General features: G+C 43.4%; 2 protein-coding genes across 4 annotated transcripts in view; both read right to left on the bottom strand.

Annotated features, from left to right (window-relative positions):
• Positions 1–1093: 1093 nt before the first annotated feature.
• On the bottom strand, positions 1094–9925 carry Arl2bp (ADP ribosylation factor like GTPase 2 binding protein). The gene is made up of 6 exons (XM_027405649.2): positions 9662–9925; positions 8930–8991; positions 5642–5748; positions 4420–4505; positions 3512–3608; positions 1094–2513 (listed from the first exon to the last, which is right to left on the bottom strand). The coding sequence occupies exons 1-6, from the start codon at positions 9697–9699 to the stop codon at positions 2412–2414; spliced, it is 492 nt and encodes a 163-aa protein (XP_027261450.1). The 5' UTR covers positions 9700–9925; the 3' UTR covers positions 1094–2411.
• Positions 9926–16043: 6118 nt separating this feature from the next.
• The window catches only part of Rspry1 (ring finger and SPRY domain containing 1), a 45494-nt gene continuing 42949 nt past the window's right edge, over positions 16044–18588 (bottom strand). For all 3 annotated transcript variants that reach the window (XM_027405636.2, XM_027405635.2, XM_027405637.2), the window contains one exon: positions 16044–17408. In XM_027405636.2, coding sequence (XP_027261437.1) covers positions 17312–17408 — 97 coding nt within the window. In that variant the 3' untranslated portion in view covers positions 16044–17311. The remainder of the gene's footprint in view (positions 17409–18588) is intronic.

Below are 18588 nucleotides of genomic sequence, written 5' to 3'. Positions count from 1 at the left end.
AGCAGGGCCTTGCCTGGTGAGTTGCTGTGGAGTTGGTGGTGACTTTTGTTTGGAATTATTTTTACAATTTAAATAAAAATGGAGGTGTCTATTTGGAAAGGTGTTATCATTCCTGGTCTTAGATGTTTGTTAACATTTTACTTTCTGGTCCTTTAAGAAAAAATGGCAACACTTAATATGTAATTAGAATCAAATACTTGGGGCTTTGTTACTGTGTTAGAGGAGGGGGGATCAGGTCTGGCTCTTGGTCCCAGCTCACACTTGTTGTCTTGGTTACTCTGAATATTCACCAGTATCCACTTCACTGTCCAGGGCTGGGGTTTAAGTAATGAGATCGCCCTGTTCAAGATTAAGCTCTAAGGAAAGCTTGGGTTTAATGAGGAGCTGCCAATTTTGAGGCTTAGAGCTCACTGTCCTAGCAGGTATCTCATTGCCCAGCACAGCCTAATTCTGCTGCTCAGGTAGACACTGCTTTCCTATGGATGAGGAAAGAGAAGGTAGCTTTCCAATGGTAGGCTAGAATGGGCCAGATTGTCAGCTTTCTTGCCCTGGCCTCTGGCATCTGCCCAAGTTTGTGGACCAAGACACAAAACCAGCAAGTTTGCAGTCTGCCTGCCTTTTGGGTCTTTTTACTTTTTAAGATTTATTATTTTTATTTCATTTCATGTATGAGTGTTTGCCTACATTTATCCATGTGCACCATATGGGTGCCTAAGGAGGCCAGAAGATGGCATTGGATGCCCTGAAGCTGGAGTTAGTGTGAGCTGCCATGTGGATGCTGGGAACAAACCAAGGTCTTCTGCAACCAAGGTCTGCAAGAACACAAGTACTCTTAACCACTGAAGCGTCTCTCCAGCTCCTTCTGTATTGTGTCTGCATTTTTTCCAATTGCCTTTTTCAACCAGGCAGGCTGACAAATTTTAGCATGCTGCCTGCAGTGTGCAGGCCTGCTCACAAAAGGAGCAGGAAGGCAGAGCCAGCCCAAGAGGTGACATTTACAGAGCTGACCCCATGGGGGTCTTTGATCTCAAAAGACGAAAGCAACAATAACCGAATGACAGTAGTTACATTAACGTGGACAGTGCACGTAAAATTCTTGCCAAACACCTCAAATTTTACTCATTTTACAAAAGCACAAAGAGACACATTGCTACAGAAAAACAGCTCTTAGCTTACATCCTGTAAACTCAGAATAGTCACATGGAAAGTTGGTGTGGATTCTTAGTTTTACTATAAAAGTTAAAGTTAAAAGTATACATTAAGAATTGAACTGTTTTCTTCTTTCTAGAGATGTGACACACATGCTTTCTGGTTGGTGACAGTCCACCAAAGATGACCAAAAAACTGTGTATTGCCCCTCTCCCCAGGCTGAGCTGGATTAGGGAAGCATCAACTTGGAAGGAGAGATTGTGACAGGAACAAATTGCAGAGTCCCTACACTCCAACAGAAAACCCAGCTCAATGGCCTACACAATGGACTGTAGACAAGCATGCACAAGCAGACTGTCATGCCAGGACTGCAGACAAGCATGCACAAACACACTTAGCACACCACACTGTCATGCCAGGAGTGCAGACAAGCATGCACAAACACACTTAGTATGCTGTTGTGACAGAGCTGCAGCCTGTTTCTAGCATACAGTCTGTTTGCACTGGTACCCAAGAAGAGGGGCACTAAATTGGAAAGCAGATTTACACTCGCAGTTCTCACAACTAAAAAAGCACACAGCATATAATACTTTGATCTTTTAAGTGGTTGATCAAGGGCGTTCCAAGATCATACTCACTAGATTAGCCTGAGTTTTCATCTATAAAAATAGGTTTCTTGAAAATAATGCTTAGAGTCTTAGAGGAACAGTGGAACTAAGACCAGCAGAATTCGCTGTTGAAAGGACAAATAATGTAAGATCGGGAGTTCCTTTTTGATTGTGGGTAGAGGACATCTTTCTCAGGAGGTTCAGAAATCAGGACAGGCAGCTGGACCCAGTAACTCCCTAGATATACCCTCCCAAACAAAACCCCATTGAGGCTGAGGACTGAAGCTGACCTGTGCAGAAACAGCTGTGAGCGCACAAGAGCTCATGTAAAGCCTGCCAGGTGACGGGCTCACGGTGGTGTGCTGTCCACACTGCTGACACACTGTACTACCACATTGCTGGGAAGGGCCCCCAGGGGAGGTGGCCAACATGGGCCTGCTCCAGGAGTCACTCAGAAGCACCTGGGAGAGGTGCCTGCATTGGGAGAGGAGGGATGGACACGAAGGTGTTTCTGGACAAGGGCCAGGAGGGTCAGTCATGTTTTCAGGACTCATCTATACTTGACATGATGCATCTGTCATCATTAGCCCATACTTCTCTGAGTCAGCTGGGCTGGTGACCTCACAGTGATCACACCATGTCTGAAGGTGGGACCTAGTGCCGCAGATTGTTCTGGGAAGCTGGTGTAGAAGACGACTTGCACAGAGAAGTCACCACCAAGCCGCTGCTTAAGTCCAGTCCTCGGCCTTCCTTTTCCTACAGAAGGAAGCAGACAACTTCAAGATGCTTTCCTAACTCAGGAGCCACCAGGGCTGGAGAATGGCGGGGACAGCAGGGTAGGCTTGTGAGCTCCCAAGGAGCACACAGGGAGGGGGGCAAGGCAGCAGGGTAGTCCCAGTTTTTCTCAAATATGGCGTTAGACACACCTGGGGGTGGGGATCAAGACTTTCTTGGGGCTGGAGAAACGGCTCAGTGGTTAAAAAGCACTGGCTGCTCTTCCAGAGGACCTGGATTTGATTCCCACCAACCTAGCACATAACTGTGTATATGTCCAGTCCCATGGGCACCAGGCATGCATGTAATGCTCAGACATAAATGCAGGCAGACACATAAAAAATAATAAGTTTTAAAAACACGACTAGCCAAGCATTGGTGGCACACGCCTTTAATTCCAGCACTTGTGAGTCAGAGGCAGGTGGATCTGTGTTCAAGGTCAGCCTGGTCTACAGAGCAAGTTCCAGGATAGCAGAGACTACACAGAGAAGCCCCATCACAAAAAACAAACAAACAAAATACTGGAACTGGACATAGTGCCATGACTTTAATTCTAATACTCAGGAGTTGAGGCAGGAGAATCTCTGAGTTTGAGGCCAGGTTGGTCAACATAGCAAATTCCAGGCTACACAAGCAAGACTCTGTCTCAATAAATACATACATAAACCAAGTAAGGCAGCTGCTCTAGCTTTTGAAACATTTTCTTTTTTTCAATTTAAATGAGCCTGCATAGTAAAGTGAGAGAATGAGACTTGCTCTTTGTTGGGAACACTGAGCTCATTTCATCAAGACATAGAAAGGTCCTGGGCAGCATGGAACAGCAACTTCTATTTATTCCTCAAAAGCTAACAAACAACTACTAGCCATTTTCAGGGGGAACAAAAGATAGAGGGTACATGGCAGGTGGTTGTCTCTGCAGTTCTACCTCTTGCTCTCTGTATGGCTCGCTGAGGCTAAATAGGCGAGCGCTAATAACTTACTGCTCTGTAGTACAGGAACATCTCCTTGAAAGCCAGAAAATCTGTGAATGTGAGCAGCATGTCAAAGATGTCACCAGCCACCTCATCCTTATGGTGCCTGCAAAGGACAGAGTGTTGGTTTTGTAAATCAACAGGAAGACAGACTCCCTTCAAGGTGTACAAGCCAAGCATGGTGGGGCATGCCTGTCAGCACCTGGGTGGAGGCTGAAGGACCAGGCTTGTAGCCAGCCTTGGCTATAAGAGGCCCTGACTCAAAACAAACAAACAAAAACCCAAATAAGTAAAAATACGGACTGGAGAGAAGGCTCAGTGGTTAAGAGTACTTGCTGCTCTTACAGAGGACCCAGAGTTGTTCCCAGCATACATGTGGCCAATCACAACTGCCTATAACTCCAGTCATAGGAGATCTAACACCCTCTTCTGGCCTCTGTATGCTCTTGCACATACATGGTACACATAAACTTATGCAGGCTCACACATACATAGATACACACATACATACATATATACACACAAATTTAAAAATAGATAACTCTCTTCAAAAATAAGAATAAAGGGCTGGAGAGATGGCTCAGTGGTTAAGAGCACTGACTACTCTTCCAGAGGCCCTGAGTTCAATTCCCAGCACCCACATGGCAGTTCACAACTCTCTGTAATTCCAGTTCCAGGGGTCCCAACACCCATGGAAAACAAAACAAAAACATCAATGCACATAAATTAAACAAATAAATGAATAAAAGAAAAATACTGGCATTAAAAAAATAAAATAAAATGCCTTGCAAAGGCATAGAGGGCCTCCCACTCAGGACCCAGCCACCCAGAGTTCTAAGTGAAGAAAAAGAGAGTGGGATTTCTTCAGTTAGGGGAGGAAGATGGGAAGCACAGAAGCAGAGTCAAGCTCAACTCACTGCAGTGTTGTTGTGAAAGCAGCCATGTTGAAGCCTGGGATACGCTCCAGCAGCTGCTCTTCAATGTACTTCTCTACCAGGGAAATCTGCAACAGTGGAGACATTAATGTGTGGGCCTCTGGGAAGAAGTGAGACTTCTTTGTAAAGCCTAGATCTATCTTTAGTAGTCATCAACTGTGTGTGTGTGTGTGTGTGTGTGTGTGTGTGTCTGTCTGTCTGTCTGTCTGTCTGTCTGTCTGTCTGCATATATGACGTGAGTGCAAATGCCTGCAGAAGCCTGAAGAGGGTGCTGGATCTTCTAGAACTAGAGTTACAGGTAGTTGTTAGCCACTGGCTGTAGGTGTTAGAACCAACCTGCAGTCCTCTGGAAGCCATCTGTCCAGCCCCGTGCTTATTACTTTATTCATCATGACTGGGTGTATGGTGTATGTGTGAGTGGACATGCATGTACCACAGTGTGCATGTGGACGCCAAAGGACAACTTCTATGGAACCGGCTCTCTCCCTCCACTTCTTACTGGCACTGTTTATTCTTCACAGCACACAAACGCAAAATAACACAACTGAAGACAACCTTACGGTAAAGGCAACTTTGTGTTAAACAAGAAGTTGCAAGCTCATCAAATACTTCATGAATGCCCTTTTGAAAATAGCTCTAAGAGCAGGGTGTTGGTGGCACACGCCTTTAATCCCAGCACTCCGGAGGCAGAGGCAGGTGGCTCTCTGAGTTAGAGACCAGCCTGGTCTACAGAGCGAGTTCCAGGACAGACTCCAAAACTACACAGAGAAACCCTGTCTCGAAAAACAAAAACAAACCAACAAACAAAAAAATGAAATAAAACAAATAAATAAATAAAAAAAGAAAGAAAGAAAAGAAAATAGCTCCAAGATCTGGCAAGAGAAAATAATCTAAACCAGATTCTCATCAGCATTCCTCTTGGCAGTGCTGGCATATATAAAAAGTAAACTAATTCCAGCTAATCTTGCTAAACAACCTAAGCTGACTCAAAATTCACTAAGTAGCCTAGGGAGGCTTATAACTTGCAGACATCCTCTTGCCTCAGCCTCCTTAGTGCTGGTTTACATGTGCCACCAAGCTTTGTAACAGCTTCTGATTCTAATTCAAACATCTTGAATTAATATATATTAATTATACTTAATGGATCTAAGTTCAAATTTTAAAGAAACCCTAATCTTCTGGTAGGAGAAACAGATCTACTTACATATTCATTAAAAATGGGGGTATATGTGAGTTTATTCTCCTCTGTGTCTTCAAACTCCTGGTAGTACTTGTCCATGAAGTTCCTCTGCAATAGCTGGAACTCATCATCTGAAACAAGGGAAGTCCGTCTTTGTAATGAGGTGCAATGCTACTGTGTTGCTTTCCCAGAAGCCGCATGGCAGCTTACAAGGCAGCTCACAACCTTCTGTAACTCAGTCCCAAGCAGTCTGATGCCTCTGTCTGACTTCCACAGACATCAGGCACACACATGGTTCACATACACACATTCAGGCAAAACACTCATAAATATAAAATAATAACCACAAAAACCAATGAAAAATTTATTAAGATACACCTAAAATTTAAAAGTTCAACCTTTTTAAAATATGCAGTTTGTTGGCTTATAAGTAACTGTGTTCACATTGCTTTGCAATATTTTATTTTTTAGCTTTTTAAGATAGGGTCTCCATAGATGCATATTCTTGGCTGGCCTGGAATTCACTATGTAGACCTGGCTGGCCTTGAAATTGTAGCCATTCTCCTGACTCTGAGTGCTGGGGTCACAGGTATATAACACACCAGATAATGGAGGCACACGCCTTTAATCCCAGCACTTGGGTGGCAGAGGCAGGCACACCTCTGAGTGTCAGGCCAGCCTGGTCTACAGAGCTTTGAGTTCCAGGGTAACCAGGGCTATACAAACCCTGTCTGGAGAAATCCAAAACAAAAAAACCCCAGGTATATGCTACAATATATCCAAACAGGATAACTTGTGAACCTCCTCACATTAATTGTTCACCAAGAAGTACCTGGTACCTCTCTTTCACACAAATTTATTGTGTATACAAAAGGTCAGCTCTCCAGTTGAGAGACTTCAATGGCAAGAAGCCCCATCTCTCCTAGTTAATTTGTTTTATTATTAAATAACATTTATTTATTAATATTTATGTGCATATGTGCACATGCTTGCCATGGTGTAAGGGCGGAAGTCAGAGGAAAGCCTGTAGAAGTTTCTTTCCTTCTACTGCCCACACACGAGTCTTGGGAATTGAACTCAGGGTGTCAGGCTTGGCACCAAGTACTTACACACTGAACCATCTCATTGGTCCTTTTTTTTTTTTTTTGGCTACACATTTATTTTGAGACAGGGTCTCACTGTGTAGCCCTGACTGGCCTGGAACTCACAAAGATCCTTTTGCCTTTTCCTCCTGAGTACTGGAATTGAGGGCATGTGCCATAGTACCCACTAGAGGTTGGGTGTTGATTCTCCTACCATGTGGGTCTCACAGATTGAACTTGGACTGTTAGGCTTGAAAGCCATCTTGCTGCCCCCCTCCCCTCCTTCTCCTATTTTACTATTGTTTTAGCAGCAACAGTGAAAACCACATAATGGGTTAAAGGGTGGGACCTGCAAGAGGCCACTGCTTGGACTCAAACCCTACCTCAGCCATATATTTTGTGTACTCTTGGACCAGTGACCTTATTTCTGCAGACCCCAATCTCTTCCATTGTCTGTCTGTCCCAGGGGCTTGCTAAGTAGAATTCAGAGGAGAGTCCAGGTAGAGATTAACAGCAAAACACTCGAGGTCAGGAAGTAGGGAATTCTGACAACAGAACTGAGTAGCATTTCTACAACTAATAGGGAAATCTTTGAAAGAGGCCCAGACAGGAAGAAGCTCATTTCTCCATAATAAGCAGGATACCCATGGTGGGTGAAACTACTAAAATCTCCTTAGGACAGAGCTTCTGGAGAGACACAGGAGGTAAGGCTTGGATCCTGACAGGGTGGAAAGGTTCAAAAAGTGTTGTCAGTGGTTTTTCAGACTAACGTGGGTTAAGCCACATACCCCAAAATCAGACAGCACTATCTTTTCCTGATTACTAGAAAAATTAGTAAACTGTCAAAATTTTGTTCAATTTAATTTTTTCCTCCTACCTATTTGTCTTCAACTCTGAAGACAAATCAGAGGGATCAGAGGGATCCAGAAATAGGAACTAAGAATGCAAGGAAATAGGAGTGTATGTTGGTTCATGCCTGCAATCCTAGCTCTAGGGAAGCTGAGGCAAGATCAAGGTAAGATCAAGGCCGGCATGCATGTGAGACACTAAAAAACAAAACTCTAAACACAAAACCAACCAACAAAAAAATTCATCAAGAAAACAGATCCAAGTGGCTCACACCTTTAATCCCAGGCAGATGGATCTCTGAGTTGGAGGCTAGCCTAGTCTACAGAGTGAGTTCCAGAACAGCTAGAGCTACACAGAGAAACACTGTCTCAAAACAACAACTACAAAAACTAAACAGCACAAAAAAAGAAAATGAAGAGATCCAAGGAGATTTGACACTTTGTTTTTACATGGACAAGTGTTGCATAGGGTTATGGTTTATGTTCTGTTCTGAATGGAAATGGTAAAGCTCAAAATGACTCAAAATTGCTTTTACTTTATGTGAAATAAAATTGGTCAAACATTACCTGAAGCCTTGCCAAGAGCTCTCTCCTACCCACCAGGTGACTGGTTTTCTGAATTTGTCTCCTCTGAAAGCTTTAATCAATGCCATTATTTAAAAAGCACTGGATCTTATAGAGCAGAGCCAGGATCAGAACCCCCCAGATTCTTTGTGTTGAGATAACAAAGGTGTGCCAAATACTAGCTTTTGGGGTTCTTTCTTTTTTAATTATATTTTTTATTTATTTTGTTTGTGCATGGGCACATACCTGCTACAGGCTGTGTATGAATGCCTGAAGACAACTTTTGGAAGCCAGTTCTACCCAGTGGATACGGAGGATTAAACTAAGGTGGCCAAGCTTGCTGGTGAGTGCCTCTACTCACTGAACCATCTTGCCAATCCTACTTGTTTCTCAGACAACAGATCTTAGTATGGCTTGCTTATTATTACATTGTGTTGTGTTAAACTTTCAGTGTACCTTGATGTTTTGTGTTGTAAAAACTAACTCTTCAAATTTCTTACTTCGAATGCTCTGATAAGCAAAGGTTTGGATTGTTGAGATGGTTCAGTGGCTAAAGGCACTGCTATACAAGCCTGGTGACTTCAGTTCAACACTTGGAACCCACATAAAGCTGGAAGGAGAGAATCAACTCCACAATGTAGTCTTCTGACCTCCACTTGTACATAGTGGCCTAGGAAACCCCCTTCCCCCAGTCTCACACAAAAATGAATACATTTTTAAAAGTTGTTTCTATACAAATTGTTTTATGTCTGTCTACATAAGTATTAAGGGACTCACCTAAGGAACTAGAAGGGTCACTTAGTGTTGTGGAAACTTACCCATAATAATGTCCTCTAGACACCCAACCACAGCATCAAATTCTGCATCAGAGGCGGAGGAGCTGAAAAACACATCAGGATTAGGTGCTGGTCCAAATAATTATTTTAGAAGTTAAATTTGTGTTTTCTGTGGGAGTGGGGGTTGAACCCAAGACCTTGCGCATACAAGGCAATCACAACAATAACCGCAACATTTTTAAATGTAAGTTTTCCAACGTGCATAAAAAGAATCACAAGCTGAACCTCCCATCACTTGGTTTCAGCAGTCAAGGATTTCTGTCTGGCCTTGAAATTCTAAATGCAGGGAAATACCAGTGATCAAACCCTAGTTGTGGCAATCACAAAAGAAGCAAACAGTATGGGGAGGTGAGGCTGGCCTGGCACACCTTCAGACTTCCGCTTTTACTACCCGTGGGATCTACTCACCGCATCCTGGCTCTTAGGCCAGAGAGGGGTGTATCTGCGGGTGAGTGTGACCACCGAAGGAGCACCGGCCTAGAGGCTAACTGGAGTGGCCTGAGAAGGGCGGTGAGGCCGCCGCCAGCTCTGGGCAGCTCAAGGCCTCTAGGTTTTGCTGACCGCTAAGATTCAGGCTAGAGGATTGTGATGGAAGCGCTGGTAATCGGTGACATAGACCCGCAGAGGCCGCGGGTTGGAAACGCCCCGCTAGAGCTGAGCCTCGGCCCCGGCCCGCCTGCCCGCGCCCGGCCCCCGCAGGCAGGCGACACTCACAAGGACAGCGCGAAGCTCTCTTCTTCCAGGGCGTCCATCGTGGGGGCGCCGCAGTCACCGGCCCGCGCCCGCGGCCTCACCGCCTCCTATCGCGCCCGCCGCCGGGCCGGGCTCCGCTCTGGTCCGCGCTGCCTCAACCGCATCAAGGGCCCGCAAGAGGCCGCGCCCGCGCCCCGCCCGGCGATCGCGCGAGGCCGGAGCTGAGGCTCCGGGCTGGGCCCTGCGCCCGCCGGCCTCTCGCGGGGACACCCCAGCCAAGGTCTGTTAGGGCCCGCGGTCCGCCGCAGCCCCGCCTCCCGTCACCATGGTTACCTCCGGGGCTCCAGCAGCCAATCACAGTCTCAGGTTCTCGGGGCTCAGGCAGGGGACTGCAAAATGGTGGCAGTCTGTGTGTCAACTCTTGCTTTTCCTGGTTAGCAGATGAAGCAGTGGGAGCCAAGAGCCTCAGTTTCTTCATTTGTAACTTAGGGGTAGTAAAGATTATGTAGTTGAAAGCGCGCTTTAAGAGCACCGGAGTCAGCCTACACATGGCGGGGGGGGTGGCTTGGTCCTGTCTGGACAAGACAAAGTGACAGACTTCCTAGGGGAGGCTATACCCTCTCCGAGGAGCAGATGGGAGGGGGGGGTGGGGAATTGGGGGGGGATCAGGAGGAGAGGAGGGAGGGGGAACTGGAATTGGAATGTAAAAAATAAATTAATAAATCTAAAAAAAACAAAACAAACAAAAAGCGCCGGAGATGGCCAAATTGCTCAAAAGCTAATCTCATAGTTTGTCCCAGGTAATGCAGACATCTGGTTTACCAGAAAGTTATTTCTTGGAAACATGTAAGGTTCCACGGCTTTAAGTGGATGTCTTGTAATTTAACTTGTAACCTTCAAATCAAAAGCAAGAACAGGGCGTGGTGGCATGAGTATGTCGTCCGAGCATTTGGAAGGTGGAGTCAATAGGTTCTAGGCATTCAAGATCTGCTTCAGCTACACAGTGTGCTGTCTGTCGGCCTAGGTTAAGTAAAACTTTCATCTCAATAAACACAAAACCAGAGACAACAAATTATTAGACAGTAAATCGTTTCTTGGGTAGTTATGCAGAACAAAAAAGTTGACAACCACTTGAAACAAAGTATTCATAAATTAAATAACTTTGTTCTGGGAAAAGTCCCCTCAAAAACTGTCACATGGTGAAAATGGATTTCCTGGGACTGATTTCTTAATATCACTTTTTTTTTTTTTGAAACAGCATCTCAGTATGTAGCCTTGGTTGGCCAGGAGCTCACTATGTAGACCAGGATAGCCTCAAACTCATAGAGATCCTCCTGCCTCAGATTTAAAAGTGTGCACTACCATGCCCTGCTTGGAACGGATTTATCTTGATGGCTCACTAAGTATCTCTTTGGTGATCTGATACCTTTCAGCCAAGTGTGTATAGTACATAACTAATTATGGTATGAATTGACGGTCACATGGCTAATATGAATCAGTAGACATTTTTGAATGGACATAAAATAGGCGTCTAAACAGCATTTGGAACCAAGATGATTTCAAAGACACTGGGAAATCAGTCTCCAGAGTATTCTGGTTAGCACCAGGAGACAAGTGTGCTGGTGAAGATAGGTGTGCTGGTGAAGACAGGTTTCTGTCAACTTGACCTGAGTCACCTGGGAAGAAGGGAACTACAACTGAGCATTTTTTTTGGGTTGGAGACAGGGCTTTTCACCCTGGTTGTCCTGGAACTCGCTCTGTAGATCAGGCTAGCCTTGAATACAAGAGATCCACCTGCCTCTGCCTTCTAACTGCTGGGATTAAAGGTGTGTGTCATCCCTGCCTGGCTTTTCTTGACTTAATGATTGATGTGGGAGGGCCAGGTCCTTTGTGGGTGATGCCTCCTTTGGGCAGGTGTGGGCTAAATAAGGAAGGCTGAGCCAGCTATAGAGAACAAGCCAGGAAGCAGCATTTCTTTGTCTCTACAATTCCTGCCTCCAGGTTCCTGCATTGAGTTCCTGTTCCAACTTCATTCAATGATGGACTACGACACAGAAGTGGAAGCAAAACAAACCCTCTTCCCTCAAATTGGATTTGGTATTTTGTCACAGCTCTGATAAGCAAACTAGGATGACAAGCATCTAAAAATTGTTCCATCAAGCTTGTGGGATATTTGTACACTGTGTGAAGATATATTGTTGTGACTGGCTTAATAAAGAGCTGAATAGCCAATAGCTAGGCAGGAGGTATATATATATGTGGGACTTCCAGGCAGAGAAAAAGGAGGAATCTAGGCGCTCTGGAGGTGAGACACAAGGAGGAAGCAGGATGGGCAGTACAGAAATACGGTAAAAAGCCAGGAGACAAAATGTAGATTAATGTAAATGGGTTAATTTAAGTTTTAAAAGATAGTGGGACAAGCCTAAGCTAAGGCTGAGCTTTCATAATAATGTCTCTGTTATTTGAGAGATGGCTGGCGGGACAGCACTGGTCAAATAGCTCAGAGCAAACGCTGCTAAATCCTATTACACACTATCTCTAATCCCACTTTCTTCTGTGCTACACGAACTTACCTGCTGTTTCACGGACTCAAGCAGGAATGAAATTTGCCTCTATTAATTACCTATTGCTATTTACAATCTCTTCTCCCATGAGAAACGTAGTGAACTATGGGAGAACTAAAACAAATATTTTACAAATACTGTGTGTTTTGGGAAGGGTTTGGCAAGGACAATTAGCCTTTGTTCCATTTGGTGTCATCTGATAGGGTTGCAATGGAGTTTGAAAAGCCTTTCACAGAGCTCAGATGAGAGGCCCATGTGTAGGAGTTGGTGAGCACTGGGGCCGGGAGTGAGATTGCTGAGTTTCCTCTCCACACAGGCTTTCTGGAGACGTTTGGGCTTTCTCATACAACAACTGGGCTCAAGAGCAAGTATTTCTGCTGAGTATAGTAAAGTGCACCATTAATCCTAGTACTTGGGAGGCAAAGGCAGCTAGATCTGTTTGAGGCCAGTCTAGTTCTAGACCACCCAGGAAGGACTATATGAGATCATCAAAAAACAAAACACAACAACAAAAATAAAACACCCCGCCCCCACCCCAAATATTCCAAGAGTCAGAAAGAAGCTTTGGGCAAAGTTTCTCTGTGTAGTCCTGGCTCTCCTGGGATTCTGCAGACCAAGCTATAGACTTGAACTCAGAGATCCACCTGCCTCTGTCTCCAAGTGCTGGGACTAAAGGCGTGTGCCACCACGTTCTAGCATAAAAACAAACAAACCAGCCTTCCAGGCTGGAGGTGGCTCATGGGTTGAATGCTTGATACTCTTGTAGAGTTCAGTTCTCAGCACCCACATTAGACAGCTCTGTTGACTGCCTTTAACTCTAGCTCTAGGATTCAACATCCTCTTCTTTAAAAAAGAAAAAGATGGGTAGGGTGGCACATGTCTTTAATTTCAGCATGAAGGAAGCAGAGGCTGGAGGATCTCTGTGAGTTCAACACCTGTCAGGGGTACATAGTGAGACTTTGTCTAAAAGAAACAAAACCCAGCTCCCCCCACCCCCAAAAAATCCCTTTCCCCTATAATTTAAAAAGATATATATATATATATATATATATATATATATATATATATATATATAATGCATGCATTCACATGGCAGTGCACAGTGCATGAGGTCAGGACAACTTGCAGGAGTTGGTTCTCCTTCTACATTATGGGTACCAGAGATCAAACTCAGGTCATTAGGTTTGGTGGCAAGTGCCTTTGCCTGCTGAATGAGCATTTAGCCAGCACTTTTTCATTAAAAAACCAAAAAAACAAAAAAACAAAAAAACTTTCGAAGATTTATTCTATGTGTATGGATGTTTTGCTTGCATATATGTCTCTGTACCACATGCATGCCTGTTGACTGAGGAGGCCAGAAGAGGGTGTTGGATGGATCACTGGAAGTGGAGTTAGACGGTTGTGAGACACCATATGGATGCTGGGAATCAAAGCTGAGTCCCCTTGAGGAACAGCCAGTACTCTTAATTGCTGATTCATCTCTCCTAACCGTCTTTAATTCTTTTTGAGATGGGATCTTACTCTGTAGCCTAGGTTGGCCTGGAACTCAAAATTGATTAGATCTTCAAATTCATGGCAAACCTCCTGTTCATAGAATGCTGGTATCATAGGGATAAGCCATGATAACTAGCTACATCAAGCCGGGCGTTGGTGGCTCACGCCTTTAATCCCAGCACTCGGGAGGCAGAGGCAGGCGGATCTCTGTGAGTTCGAGACCAGCCTGGTCTACAAGAGCTAGTTCCAGGATAGGCTCCAAAGCCATAGAGAAACCCTGTCTCGAAAAACAAACAAACAAATAAACAAAAAGATAATTAGCTATATCAAAACCATTTCTTCCGGATATAGTGGCACACTTCTTTAATCCCAGCACTTGGGAGGCAGAGGCAGGTGGATCTCTGAGAGTTCCATGCCTGATTGGTCTAAAGACAGAGTTCCAGGACAGGCTCCAAAGCTACAGAGAAACCCTGTCTTGAAAAACACAACAAAAACAACCCCAACAACAAACCAAAAAACAAACCCACTGTTCCTGCCAGGGTGGTGGCACAAGCCTTTAATTCCAGCACTGAGAGGCAGAGGCAGAGGGATCTCTGTGAGTTCCATGCTTGACTGGTCTACGTAGCCAGTCTTAGGCTAGACCAGTGGGAGCTACACAGTGAGACCCTGCCTCAAAAACAAATAAGCAAAAATTGCGTATTTCCTAGGTGAATAAGCAGTAGCACAAGATGAAGTGTGGACATTAGAAAATGGTTTGTTTTCAAGAAATTATAAGTCTGGTGGTGGTGGTGGTGGTGGTGGCAGCAGTGGCACACGCGTTTAGTCCCAGCACTTGGGAGTCAGAGGCAGGCGGATCTCTGTGAGTTGAAGACCAGCCTAGTCTACGAGAGCTAGTTCCAGGACAGCCTCCAAAGCCACGGAGAAACCCTGTCTTGAAACACCTCCCCAAAAGAAATTATAAAAATCATTTTCTACTGCCAAAACTGTTTTAGTTTCTGTAGCTCAATCATTATTTCCTAGAACTCTGCAAATGACACCATGATTTTTTTTCCTGCTTTACATCATTCAAAAGAAGATGGTAATTCTTCTGGCTGAAACTCACCACTGGGGAAATGCCATAACAAATTCTTTCCCCCTATGATTCACTATACTCTCTGTGCCTGCATGTGGCTTACCAATCCATTTTTTCTCTTCTATGTGCAGTATGTATCCTTTTAAAGTAGCTTCAAGATACATTTGCTTCCACCCTGAATGGTTTAATCGATTTACTGCTAAAACTCTTCTGTTTTATAGTCTTGAAGTTAAAAACTGGAAAAGCAGGCAACCTTAGGAACAAAGTTCAAGGGGAAATTTATAGAAAGCTGGCAGGTTCCTGCTGTCTTTTGACCCCTGTTGTATTAGACTTTCTGCTTCCCTAGGTCCACCCCACAGAGGGCAGAGCCATCATCCTCTAAGAACACTATCCAGGAACTTTGAAGCTTAATAAACACCATTGCCTTTTTATTGTATTTAGGAGGAAATACAAACTCCTTACCATGGGCTTCATGAGCAAGCAGTTCCTGACCTTCTGCAACAGAGCACACTATTCCCACCATGTCCTGTCTTCCCTGCACCAGCTTTGTTCCTTAGTGAGGACCTTTGCCCACAGTGCTATGCCCACCTAGATACCCAGTCCTAGAAGCCTGTCCAAAGTTCCTCTGCTTGGCTACATCTTTATGCCTTCCTAGTTTTCTCCTGACAACTTTCCCTATCCATGTAAGCCAAATATCTAACCTCATTCTAAAGTCTGCCTCATTCTCCCCATAACTACATACTTCAGTTCTGGGCAGCATATTCTTTCCCTTCATGGCACCAGCAAATTATTACAGTACATAGGAATTACACTGCCTCTTCCTGCTGCTGCTCTGTAAGTACATGTCTGACAAGCCATACGAGCACAGTGCCAGCACCTATTGCAGCCTATCAGTGGAGTGCTGCAAACTCATGTAAATCTTCCAGTTTCAACCTTCTGAGTGCTGGTATTACCTGTCCCACTTTCTTCCTTTGTTCTTATACTTGGTTCTCTCTTACCCTGAGGAGTAGGAGCTTTAGTAGGAGACACCAATGAGAGCTGTGAAGTCTTAGAGTAAAAAATGCAACAGATATTTTATTCTTCAATGCAAATTACTGCATTCACCACAAGCTGAAGAGAACACATAACTCTATCTGTATATATACTTTAATATATATATATATATATATATATATATATATATATATATATATATATTTGAATTTATGGAAGACTAGTGAGACATGGAAAAATCCAGCACCCCAGCAAGTACAGCCAGGAAGGGAGTCACCTCCGTGGTAGGACATGTTTAATGAACTACAAACAATAAAGAAGGAAAAGAATGTACAGTGAGTTTAAGACACTGTAAAACTCAGAAGACATCCATTGTTCAAGTATAAACTCAGTAAGGACTTGGCATAAATTGAAAGGCAGTTGCTGAGGTACACCATTATGAAATAAGTCTTAAAAATGTACAATTCTACCTTCCAATTTTCTGGGAGCAAAAAGTGAACTCTTGAAGGCCTTCACCAGAGACCCTGAGAGGGATAGAAACACCTTTGATGAAGACAGAGTCAACAATTCATGATTGAACTTGCTATTCAAAAACATGTGTTTATTTAAAACAACAGGATATGTATTCTCAGACTGTCCTCTAGAGACTATTAATTCAAGCGTTTCAAAGTATATTACTTCCAAAAACAATACTGATTAAAAAATTTTTAAAAATAAAAACAAACAAAAAAAAACCTGATTTGATGGTACCTCAAAGATACACTAACTACCAAATTTTCTCCAGTTTAACATTGCAATCAGTTCAAGAGTTCTTCCTGCATTGGTAAAACATTTTTTCCTCACAAAACGTGGGTACTAAAACTCGATAGAAACACCATGAATGTGAAAATAACACCAATTTTCTGTAGTTTAAAAAAACTAGAATGTTCTTTGGAGTCACTGAAATATATAAAAAAAAAAAAATTGGGTTTCCCCCCCGGCCCCTACAATCTGTACACCTTCTTTCAGGATCTCCAAGTCACTTGCAGTAATGACCTGTGTGATGCTACGTTAATAGATTCAAGTCTTGCAGTGCAATATCCATGCTTAACACACCGGTTTCTCTGACCAATGATGCTTAACCCACACACGCTGTCAATTACTTCTCCAAAATGACTTCACTCCAAAATAAAAACTGTAGACTAAGACACAAAACACCTTGTGTTAAACAATCAAATGAACCCAATATGAAGAATTCCAGGGTGGTCTCGGCATTCAGGAGACCCTTGTCACTTGGTGTTTTTCATGGAAGTACCACAGGCCCAGCTGCTGACATCCAGCCTTCCTTGGCCTCAAAAGGAATTCAGGGCTGGCAAGTTGGATTAGATTCTAAGAGAATTTGTCTCTGACAAACTACCAATTTTAGCATAAAATCTGGCCATGGCTATAAGTTTCAATGTGAGTACAACTGGTTAGAGATGTTTGTGTGGTTTTTTTTTTTTTCTTTCTTTCTTTTCAACATTGCTGGAATTGAGTAGAAATATGTCCATGATATCTCTTCAACATGTGTCATGAAATATGAGAAATCTGTCTGATTCTAGACACTATTTCTTTACGACACAATGGGCAGGTCTCCAGTTGCAAGGCACAATCCATGCACAGGTCGCTGAAGAAAAAGACACAAATGCCAGTTAAATTAATGCTTTAAAAGGAGAAACACTTTACCTGCCAGCCAAATCTAAAATGTTAACAAGTCTGATGGAGAAAGTTTATGTATTATGCATGGTTTGGAAAATAACATGAAGAAAATTTGTAAATAAATTTACAAATAAAAAATCTCCCTCCTATTTTTGATTCTCAATCTTCCTTCTCTGTGAGTTAAATAAAAAGTTCATTTACACACACACACACACACACACACACCTGTATGTATGTATGTTCAGGGATATATGCTATTTTCCCCCTATCAGGTAGTCATTTATCCCAGTAATATTTACCAAATACATCTTTAACCACAAATGTGACTTTCTAATATAATATGTGACTAATAAATTAATATGTAGTGACTAATAAACGCCCTTATTATATACTAGATTTTCAGGTTTTTTTTTTTTTTCCCCCTTGTGTAGTTTTGGAGGCTGTCCTGGAAGTAGCTCTTGTAGGCCAGGCTGGTCTTGAACTCACAGAGATACATCTGCCTCTGCCTCCCAAGTGCTGGGATTAAAGGCGGCACCACCATCACCCAGCTCAGTTTTTTTTTTTTTTAATTCTTTCATATATTACATTCTGATGGCAGTTTCCCTTCTCTCCATTCCTCCAGTCCCTTCCCCCACCTCTCTTGTCCCCCAGATTCACTTCTCCATTTCCCTTCAAAAATAAATAAATAAATAAATAAATAGATAGATAGATAGATAGATAAATAAATAAATAAATAAATAAATAAATAAATAAATAAGGGCAGGCCTCCCAGGAATATCAAACCAAACATGGCTTAAAAAGTTACAACAAGGCTAGGCACTAACCCCCATATCAAGGCTGGACAAGGCGAGAGACAGAGTTTTTCTGTGCAACAGAAAAACCCTGGCTGTCTTGGAACTAGGTTGGCCTCAAACTCAAGAGATCTGCCTGCCCCTGCTTCACAACTGCTAGGATTAAAGGTGTGTGTTACCACTGAACAGTTAGATTTTCAGTTTTAAAAAACGTTTTGTGTTTGTGTACTATGTGCAGCACCTGCAGAGGCCAGAAGAGGGCATTGGATTCCCCTGGAATAACATATGATTGTGAACTCCCGGGAATTGAACCTGGGTCCTTTCCTCTGCAAGAGCAGCCAATGCTCATAACTGGTG

Source organism: Cricetulus griseus, chromosome 3 (genome assembly GCF_003668045.3).
Source record: "Cricetulus griseus strain 17A/GY chromosome 3, alternate assembly CriGri-PICRH-1.0, whole genome shotgun sequence".
NCBI lineage: Eukaryota > Metazoa > Chordata > Mammalia > Rodentia > Cricetidae > Cricetulus > Cricetulus griseus.
Note: the sequence above shows the minus strand (reverse complement) of the source record. Positions and strands in the feature narration are given on the sequence as shown.

What these genes read in the sequence shown, in the direction of transcription:
- Arl2bp (XM_027405649.2), bottom strand. Translation starts at nt 9,699, where the DNA reads ATGGACGCCCTGGAAGAAGAGAGCTTCGCGCTGTCCTT. An exon ending in GAGAGCTTCGCGCTGTCCTT is followed by an intron (nt 8,992 to 9,661) that starts GTGAGTGTCGCC and finishes TGTGTTTTTCAG; the next exon opens with CTCCTCCGCCTCTGATGCAG. An exon ending in CCCCCATTTTTAATGAATAT is followed by an intron (nt 4,506 to 5,641) that starts GTAAGTAGATCT and finishes CCACTGTTGCAG; the next exon opens with ATTTCCCTGGTAGAGAAGTA.